Raw genomic sequence first — 10,751 nt, 5'->3', positions numbered from 1 at the left:
CCCTCCTCCCTCCGATCCGCCAGTCAGCGCTGGCAGATCGGAGCGGGGAGGGGGGAATCCAGCCCCTCCCCTATCATGGCAGAGAGCCGTGACAGGATCGAGAGGTGAGCGAACGCCGGTATGTGTTCGCTCACCTCCTGATCTACTGAGCCGACCTGTGACAGTCTCATTGTCACAGGTCGGCTAGAACTACGAGGTGAGTGAAAAGCACTCACCTCATAGTTCTCCTTTAAATGTTTATTTCCAAAAGTAAAATAGTTTATCTTAGTAGCTGATCAATTCAACAATCCAAACATAAAGAAAGAAGCAAAACTGGTCCAAAGCCATTATGATTTTCTGTAATGCCTTCTAACTCAAATATTTCCTATCCTGTCAGAAAGGGTAAACTGTTGGTTTGTGTACCAGAGCTGTAACTGTCCTTTTAACAGGGGTTCTTGATAAGGTGGTAAACCTTGCTAATTATATAGACAAGAGCTGTCCCTACCTCAGTTTAAGTCATAAATACTAGCCAAATGTTTTAGGACAGACAGAATAATTTTAGGTTCACTAAATGAATTGTCTGTTAATTACATAAACCCGAACCATGTAGGGGTCCTGGCCATCAGAACTATGTTGCAAAATGCTTTCACTGGAAATGTTTAAAATAAACACCATAATGAAACTGGGACAAGTAACAATTCATAGTAGTTCATTTACTTGCAATATAAAAAGAAGGCCACTGGAAACAAAGGTGTAAAATAAAAAGGTGATACCGTTTAGTTCCACTTTAGGTACTTACAGTGCCAGGTCGGGTAAAGTCAATGCTCTGTGCAGCACTTTGTCTCATCTGGCTGTGAAAAAGTCGTACACACACATTCTGCAGGTACTCTGGAGTTATCTAAAATATAGATGGTATATGGCACAATTGTGAAACAGGAAGTTAATGTAATGCAAGTCAAATCATACTGGTCTAACAACAATGCATTATAATATGTCTTAATACTTTCTTATATGTGGTCAGTTGTGCACAACAAAATTGCTTGCTGTAAAATCTAACACATAAAGGTCTTTAAAATACGCACCCTCTCAGGCAGACCTAGGCATTTGACATCACGCATGCCGTATCCGGCTCTTGGTCTGCGGTTGTCCAGCACTCTGTTATGGCGGGCTGACAGTGGATGCGCATCCACTGCAAGCCATAGCCCAGCGCAGGTCGGTGATCGGTCCATGTTGGGACCGCGTTTCTTTTGGGTCCTTGGTTGTTAGGACAGCTGGCATCCTAGCAATCAATAAAATCAAAAGTTCTCCTCTGCAATCATTGGTTGCTAGGACTGCTGGGTGGTCATAGCAACCAATTACATTGGGGACCTTCTCTGCGATCATTGGTTGGGTAGGTCCTGGCATCTGTAGGTTCCCGCCAAGCAGCAACTAACACACAGTACTGTACAACATGCCTACTGTGCACAATTTTTTTCAAATGCACCACAATGCATGGCATCACAATACCACGTGTTACGGCTGTCAATCGCATTGCGGCCAGGAGGTGCGTTTGGGGTGCCATTCAAATAAATGGCAATGCAAAGCACCTGCCGCAATGTAATACATGCACGGTCGGTGTATTGTACGATACCGTGCACTGATCAGTTCACACCTGTATATTGCAGTGATGCACTGTGTTAAAAAGCCCATTCATTTTGAATGGACCACAAACACACTAAAGATGCTGTATGCCACAATGCACCGTAACACTCAGATCCTTCACATTTTTGTGCTGTAGAGCATAACCACACACATGAGCGCTCTCAGTGCATTGGGGCATTATTAAAGATAAATAGCTACAAAATGCACTGCACTGTGGTACAAGCGTTGCTGTGCGATTGTAGAAACACATTGTAAAATACATATTTTACAGTGCATTACCACAGTGCAAATGTGTGAACAGGCCCCTTAGTGTTTTACAAGAATCAAGACTTATTTTTTCCTCCTTAATCCCTTTTCCCTTTATTAAAGTCAACAGATTTGTAATCCATTTTAGAAGCTGATTACATCACTTACAATGGATGCTGCTTCTTGATGTTTAAAAGTTTTAGTTTCCTGCAGAATCAGCTGGGCTCCTGAGTTTGTAAAGATACACAAAGCTTACTAGCACACACAGGGGTGGCTCCATAGGACTAGGGAAAGGGAAAGAAGCCACCTTAAAACAGGATGTCTGGACCAGCGCTTAGGGGACCAGATGAATCTGCAGGTAACTCATCATCAAGGAGCAGCATCCAATGTAAGTCATTTAATCAGCATCAGAAATAACTTAACAACCTTTTGACTTTAAAATGAATGGGAAGTCAAAACTTTTTAAAATTCTGCACAGAGCAGAGAAGGGCTAGAACCCCTCAGGTTTTAACTGCTATCTGGGATGTCATTAGACACATTTTCCTTCACTTTCTGCTCCACTGACAAAGGTTTATCCAGGAAGTAGACAAGAACAGAGACATGAAAAAAGGAGACAGGGATACTAGCCTTTTCCTACTCTGACAAAAAAAAAGTTTTGATCTATGTTGCTATAGGAAACTGTCTGCAGAAACCTTTGTCAGCAGAACAGGAAGTTAGGGGTTATCTTTATAAACAGAGTAGACAGAAACAGGAACCATGCCGCACTGCTTACCGGGATTCCCACAATCTCTAAAAGGTGCCCACACACCTTGCGATAATCGTACGATAATCGCAGGAAATCCCGCGATCATACGATTATCGCAAGGTGTGTGGAAGGCGTGCGACCGTTTCTACTGTGTTTATCTTAGGAACATGTTCGAAAATCCGCCGAGAATCGTACGATTGTCGGCGGGTGTGTGGTATGCCACACACGCGCACACTGCCCGTTCAGCATTGCGGTCATCAGTTGTCAGGTCTGTGGCACCTTAAGCCTGATGAAGGGGGCCCTGGGTGGCCCCAAAAGCGCTTGCCAATGAGATACAGCTATTGGCAATAAATGAACATTTTGCTTTTTCAACTTGCGGTGTGCTGGTGACGTTTTTCTATTATCTTTATAACAGAGACCCAGCAGTACAAACCTGATAGGGGTTCTAAACCCTTCCACACTGTTCAAAACGTTAAAAAAAAACGAAACGTTTTGCCTGGACATCCATTTTAAAAGAGACGCTAAAGCTGGCCGTACACTGCTTAGATTTTCGAAAACACTTTAAGAGAAAGTCAATCAAAAGATCTTTTGTACAAGTTGATGGGGTCAAATTGACAATCGAATCCAACCGTAGTAACAAAACAAAAACAACAAAAAAGATCGAAGGAGCAGAATGTAACATTTTTCTCAAACGAATGAAATTCTAACTGTGAACGTGGTTTTGTTTAGGAAACTCCATTCATTCCAAAACCAAACGTTAAAATAAAACGAAATTTCGTTTGACATTCGGCCTAGTGTCTGATTGCATTACTGTTTGGTAAAGAAAAATCTTTCGTTCGGAAATCTTCTAGTGTATGGCCAGCTTTATGGTTTATAAACCCATAAGCAGTATGGTCCCACTCCTCAAATGCCAAAATATTCCTACCCACCTTTTCTCCTGCTCACCAAAATCTGACTGATTATAGAGACAAACTAGCAAAGCAGAAGGGAACTGCCTTTGATTTAGGCTATAGAAGCGATTTTAATCTCTTGATACTACGTGATTTGACTACTTGCTGACAATCACATAAGAAGCATATGCATTTCAGTGTGCTGCCGTTTAGGGGACTGCCATGTGGTTAAATCTCTCAGTAGGAATAGATTAGCATAGGTAACAGTTTCCTAGCTGACGACAGCATCTGCTGCAACATTATCAAAAACCATGGATACTGCTTTAGAAATCTGCGCCATCTGCTGGATGTCATTTCAGTCTTCAAAACTTTAGAGTAATTAAAAAAAAAAAGCAGCTTTAGCATGCCACCTGGTGGAAGAACTAGGAGAAACCAGCATGATTGCTACAAACTATGGTTGCCATGTAAAAGTGGATCTAAACCCAAGAATAACTATTGAAACTACTGTAGCTTACCTGTCATGGCTGAATTCGGTTTATTTTTATAGACTCTTTTCCATTTAATTATTATCTGTTGATTCTGCTCGTAATATACTTCCTGTACTAGGGTGACAACACAAGCCATGGAACTGCTGATGCCGAAAAGTTGGTCTTGGCTGGACTGAAGAGAAACTGCCTCCCCACAGACGTAACATTTAGAAAAATTGACACCTTTAGGGAAATTCTTTTGGGGACATTCCCGTATATATACCGTTTAGTGTGGATGGGGGAATTGATATATTTCTATGTTTGGTTGCGGCCTGAACCAAGGAAAATCTAGCTGTGCATGATTAGCATAAAAGGTACGTTCACACCATATGCAGTGCGTTCCGGCCCGATTCCGCCCGGAACACAATGCATCGCATTGCGGCCAGCTCACTATTTCATGGGGCTGGAGAGGGCGTGGCGGGCCATTGAAGTGAATGGCACCATAGCCACGCCATCGGGCCGCAATGCGATTGCCCGCACGGGATCGCAGGGCACATTGTGCCTGCGGTCTGGTGCGATCAAAATGCTGCTCTATTTTTGACATTGTGCCTGCGGTCCGGTGCTTGCAGCATTTTGACCGCACCAGACCGCAGGCACAATGTGCCCTGCGATCCCGTGCGGGCCGAAGGGCGTGGCTACGGTGCCATTCACTTCAATGGCCCGCCACGCCCCCTTCAGCCACACGAAATAGTGAGCCGGATGCAATGCGATGCGTTCCGGCCGGAACGCACTGCATATGGTGTGAACATACCCAAAGAGAGAAATATTGGGATAGTAACATTTACTCTTCCAAATACTAAAGCCGGTGTGGGACACTGCAGCTGTCACACACTGACTATGTATCGAGAGCTGAGCAATCACAAACGGCTCACGCCTTTCCCTGCAAAGTGCGGTTACACCTCTCTGTAGGGATTTCTCCCTTCCCCTCACTCATGCTCCAGCGCTCACTGGAGGGACAGAGACGGGTCTGAATTTTCCAGCCACCTTCTCATGTCTGTAAATACGTTAAATCTGCAAGCAGTAAATTAACCTTATCCTGCAATCTAAGCAGCATTCCCCTCAATGTTACAAACGCTATAATTTCTTACCAGCTTTCCATTGATGGTTGCCTCCAGAGAATCAACAAGCTCAGCTGTGACACCAATCAGATTATGGTAGTCAGACTGCATCTTATTAAACCGCTTCATGTAGGTGATAGCTCTCTGCTCAGCCTCCAACAACTGCTGCTGTGATTGTAAATCTGTACAAAAACAAACAGTTAAGCTATGTTTTGTTTCTGAAACAAGAGAATCATAAAAAAAAGGCATTATATCATACAGGAGCTGAAGGAATAAGCCCACCCAAAATTCATAAAGCAGCTACATGGAAGCAAGGAAGTCATCTAGCATTGTTTGAAGATCCCATGGCAAAGTTCTTTCGATGGAATCCCAGCCACCAAAACTGAGACAGTCAAGTTAAAAGGTGGCTGAGCACTACTCTATAGGCATGAAGAAATCATCAGTCACCATGCTTGGTAGCTAATCTATCTAACAAAATCTTGCTGCTTGAGCCCCAGCACTAAATAAGTAGCAAAATGTTTTGTTTTTCATATAATTTCACTGAGGAATATGAGGAAAAAAAATGCCTTTATCATAAGGTTTACATGGCTCACTAGCCAAGTATTTACAGGTGAAACTCGAATAATTAGAATATCGTGCAAAAGTAATTGCAGTAAGTGCTGCAAAAGGGGTCCAAACCAAGTACTGAGTACATATGCATGCTTGTACTTTTCAGAGGTCCGATATTGTTCTATGTACAATCCTTGTTTTATTGATTGCATGTAATAATCTACTCTTTTGAGGTTGTGGATTTGGGGTTCTTGGGGGTTTTCATGAGCTGTAAGCCATAATCATCACAATTATGACAAATCACGGCTTGAACTATCTTGCTTTGCATGTAATGAGTCTATCTCATATATTAGTTTCACCTTTTAAGTTGCATTAGTGAAATAAATGAACTTTGCACGATATTCTAATTATTCGAGTTTCACCTGTATGTGAAATACATAGGAGACACATGTTGTCCAATATGTTCATGGATAGAAGAGACTAGCTTGAATCATGTCAATTTGTATCATAATAAACGATTGCCTCTTTAGCTGTGTGTGCCAACAGCATAACATTATTTTAAAGGATTGAAAGAGAGTATATAAAATGTTTGCTGGTCAAGTCGGGTAAATAGACACCAAACATGTCAAGCCTTAAAATTGCGTGTGGCCGCACAATCGCAAAAAATGACCACACCGAAAATTGGCCATAGGTGGTGCTTTAAACGCTTTTACTGCTCATCAGTTTAGTGTCATCAGTGATTGATGGCCCTAAAATTATTGCTCTCATTCCGACGCTCACGGCGATATGTAATATGTGCGGCACAATTGTCGTTTTTGCAGTTAGGCGCACCCGACGCATGTTTGCGTGTGTATGTGGGGGGCGGGGGACTTAAAAAAAGTTTAGTTTCTTTTATGCATCTTTCATTTTTTATTACTCTTTTTTTAACACTTAACTTTATTGCCATCACATGGGGGGCTAAGAAGCCCCTTATGTGATAGGCAATTTATATGACAGGTCCTCTTTATGGAGACATCAGGGGTCTCCAAGACCCCTAATGTCACCTAGAACCGCTGGAGAGTGACATCAGTATGCGGAAGTGATGTAATATACATCACTTCCTGCATTCCAGGACTGGAGATCAGAGGGAGATTGTGTACAGAGCTCCCTTTGATCTCCTGTCACAGAGCAGCCGTGTCGGTCCCAGCGGATCTCGTGACTGGCAATAGCAGTGACAGCTGCTGCGAATACAAGCGATTGGGCGTCTCTAGAGACACCCAATCGCTTGAATTTAATTGCAACGGCTGGACTGGAAGCTTCCAGATAAATGCAGTTTCTGGGTGCTTGAGAGTTGCTATTAAAAATAGGTCTAACTAATGCCATACCTCATTCTATACCATATCATAAAATAAACTCTGTATGAACTTGATATTAATATTGAATTGCAATAATTAAAAGTCAATTAAGACAAATAGACACACTTAACCATTTGAAGACCAGGGTGTTAAACCCGTGATAGGAACCCATTTCTGAGTTGTCATGTGACCCTTGCAGAATAAGTGTAAGAAATATTGTACCTACTGAGTAGGGAATGCCAATCTATATAAGTGTACCAGTAAAGTTTCAGCTTCAAGTGGCCTTCTCTATTAAATTTTTTGCATGGTTTACTTGTCTTTACAAATAACTTAGTCCCATGACCAACAATAAGAAACAGTTCAACATCGAGATGACTATGGGGAGTTAATAAATTAGTGTTGATGTTTCACACATGCCTATGGAAATATTATCCACAAAACAAACCTAAGTTACCCAAGTGTCAATTCTCATAACATAGTCGTGACTAAGGTGGAAGAAAAGTACAGGTCAAAATCTTCCATTTCATCATAGCATACATTTTTAAATCATGATCCAATAGCGATTTTATATGCTCCAAAAATGTTGATTTACTCAAACTATGGCCCACTACCAACTAAAAAACTCTTCAAAGAACAAAAATATCAAATTAACCCACTGTGGTCTTTGTCAGAAGAAAAGCACATCTTTCTTAATTCTTACAATTATAGTTCAAAAGGAGAACTATGAGGTGAGTGAAAATCACTCAGCGCTGACTGGCGGAACGGACGGGGGAGGGGGCGGGTACAGCTGGCTCTGCTCTAGATAGGCAGAGCCAGCTGTCAATCACGCAGCTGGGTGGATCCAGACAGTAATGTAGGGATCCGTCCCAGCGGCGGTCTCAGTATACCGCGAGCTGTAGCTCGCAGTATACTGAGCTTTGGGTCACGGGAGGACGCTAGTTTGTGTCCTCCCGTGACCCATAGGAGAATTATGGGGAAAAGCACTGACCCCATGGTTCTCCTTTAATCATTTTTAAAGGTCTTAGAAATGTAGCTATAAACATACTTGTAGCGATGCATATGTTGACAATCAGAAATGACAATAAAATGACAATGCAATTATGATTACCTTTGTTGTATTGGTTACTCTCTTTCTGTATGATAAATGTGTCAAGGTAAACTGTACAGTTCAGGTCACTTATATTCACATCGCTTCTCTGTTATAAACATGCTGTGGGGTTTTTGTGTATATGTTGGACCAGAACATGATTTTTAATCTTTGTGAGCATCTCACAAGTTCAGCCAAAGAGTGTCGACGCAATCCCTCCATTACTACATATGGTATATTTTAAAATACATATAATATAAAACACAAAAGCATCACAGCTTGTACATGATGAATACAAGTCAAGTCTAAAATGAAATCCGCCTAGAAAGTGATATTTGTAAATGCCATCCAAATGTGCTTTTAAAGAAACCCTGTCAAAAACTTAAATGAATTGCAGGTAAAAGCACAGACAATAAAGTATTTTAAATGCTTACTTGCAGTGTCTTTTCTATCCATAAATAATTTATTTTTAATTTGCAAATTTGGAAATCACGAGGAAATGTCAATTTTCTAGCAGAACCTCTTCCCTCCTTACATGTCAGAGCCCTCTTTATTTCTAGGAGTGTCTAATTACTCTATGTGCTAACTCTCTGGTAGCATCTCTGCTACCCCCTCACCTCACAACATAACCTTTTATGTAACTGATGGAAAGAAAGGAACGGAATACATTATAGTGTCACTTTAGAGCTCTAAAGTCGGGTATACACGCTTCTATTTTCTGAACAAAGAAAATAGAACAGATTCCTCCATCAACGCTTACGAGTGTTGATTGAAGGAATCTCCTGCTGTTTCCGTTGTATTCTGACAGCAGCCTCCAGCCCCTGTCAGAATAGCCTAACAGAGTAAGCAGCTCATTGGCTTCTAGCTCTGTTTGCCCGACAATTTTATTTTAATATGTTCCTCCGATCAGCTGACCGAAGGATACTGGTCGAAAAGGTCAAGGTCACTGGCTAAAATTCGAAACGTGTATACCCGGCTTTAGTCTGCTGGAGCTGCTGACATCATATCCAAGATGGTGGCGCCCAGCATCATCTTAGGCCTTTTGGATGTTGACACAAAAAAGCTTTTACAGCTAACAACATATATAATATAATAAATACACATGTAATCTTATGGGAAGATTTTTGTTAAAATTCATTGTCTAGAGATAGGGTCTCTTTAAAAGAGAAGTAAAGCCAAACCTTTGCTAACATTCTCGGGTAACCCAAAGTCAGCAGATGCATGCTATCTGCTGACAGCGCAGATCCACCCCACCTACCTAAGTGACAGCTGGTGCTGCCTCTATAGAGCCAGTCATGCCTGCCTCCTCCCATCTGTCCCTCCACTGAGCACTGGAGACACAGAGAGGTGGGAAACCCTGGAGCAGTGACTGACGGTGCTCTCCGCAGGAAGAAGAGACAGCTGAGCGTTCAGCAGATCCATGATCAATCATCTCTCAGTATAGAGCCCACATGTGACAGCTGCAGTGTCCTATGCTGGCTCTAAGCAGAGGAAAGAGTATGTTTTACTCTTCCTACACTTCTCCTTGAACATTAAACAAACATCTAAACAAACAAACAAACAAAACTTAGAAAACTAAAGCCATACTTTTGTTTGACTTAAGTCCTCTTTGGGGTCAAAGGAGCAAATTTACTAATGTACTCCTGTGACCCAAAGTCAGCATCTAGCGGACTACTGCCTCCTATCTGCTGACATCATAGAGCTGCGCCTCAGCTGGAAAAGGTCCTGACAATATTGTCAATACCCACCCTGATACCTGATGGACAGCTTGCTCTGCCTCTCTAGAGACACTGCGAGCTGTGCCAGAACCCCTCCACTGTCTGTCCCTCTAATAAGTGTTTGAAGAACAGAGAGGGGGGAATCCCTGTGGTTAACGGTGACTGTCAGAGACTCTGGAGGGAAACGTGATCGCACAGCTCTCAATCTATAGAGCCAGCATGTGACAACTGCAGTGTCTCAAACCGGCTCTAAGTATTGGAAATAATATATTTTACTCTCCCAATACTTCTCCTTTAGGTAGAATAAAGTGACATCTAGGTGATCTGCTATTTAGCAAGTAGTCTCAGACAGCCCCACACTTCCCTTCTAAAAGGAAAAAAGTAACTACAGTAGATAAGTTCGTAAACTTTTTCCAGTTGCTATTATGTCCCCCAAAATAAGCTGGTACCAGGACTGCATGCATGGTCCCCGTCCCTCATTAACTGCCTAAAAAGGAATACTTGTGTGACCCAGCTTTCCTGCTTAAAACAAAAGTTTTGCTTGCAAACAATGTAAAACGGCAGGATCATGCACAAAAATTCAATTATCCGTGTATGTCTATGACCAGCTTATCAGCTGGCTGCCATTTTTTCCCATATACAAGAACGTTTTACAAAGAATAAGATATGAACTTGCACTAACATTTCTGACACTTAATTTTTGCTATATTTAGACCAGGGGTAGGCAACCTCAGCACTTCAGTTGTTGTGAATCTACACATTCCATGATGCATTGCAAGACTGACAGCAACAGACATGACTCCCAGAAGCAGAGGCATAATGGCGTGTCAAGGTTGCCTACCCCTGATATATACTTAAGAAGAATGTTATTTTGTTGTTACAGGAAATGCCCAAACACTTTTCAGTATATCTTAGACAACATATAGACCATGATATCATGTAGAATTGGTGAAGATTTGTAGCCAACCCCTTTGGTA

The 10,751-nt window shown here is 41.9% G+C and overlaps 1 protein-coding gene across 1 annotated transcript in view; it reads right to left on the bottom strand.

Moving 5' to 3' along the window:
* Positions 1 to 766: 766 nt before the first annotated feature.
* ARMC9 (armadillo repeat containing 9) overlaps positions 767 to 10,751 on the bottom strand; it is a 36,659-nt gene continuing 26,674 nt past the window's right edge. The window contains exons 7-9 of the mRNA XM_018576528.1: positions 8,078 to 8,102; positions 5,117 to 5,268; positions 767 to 877 (exon numbers count right to left, since the gene is read on the bottom strand). Of these exons, the coding sequence (XP_018432030.1) occupies positions 767 to 877; positions 5,117 to 5,268; positions 8,078 to 8,102 (288 nt within the window). The remainder of the gene's footprint in view (positions 878 to 5,116; positions 5,269 to 8,077; positions 8,103 to 10,751) is intronic.

The sequence above is a fragment of the Nanorana parkeri genome, unplaced genomic scaffold (assembly GCF_000935625.1).
Source record: "Nanorana parkeri isolate BGI_ZX_2015 unplaced genomic scaffold, ASM93562v1 scaffold69, whole genome shotgun sequence".
Classification (NCBI taxonomy): Eukaryota; Metazoa; Chordata; class Amphibia; order Anura; family Dicroglossidae; genus Nanorana; species Nanorana parkeri.
The sequence above is the reverse complement of the archived record's forward strand: the minus strand, read 5'-3'. Positions and strand labels throughout refer to the sequence as shown.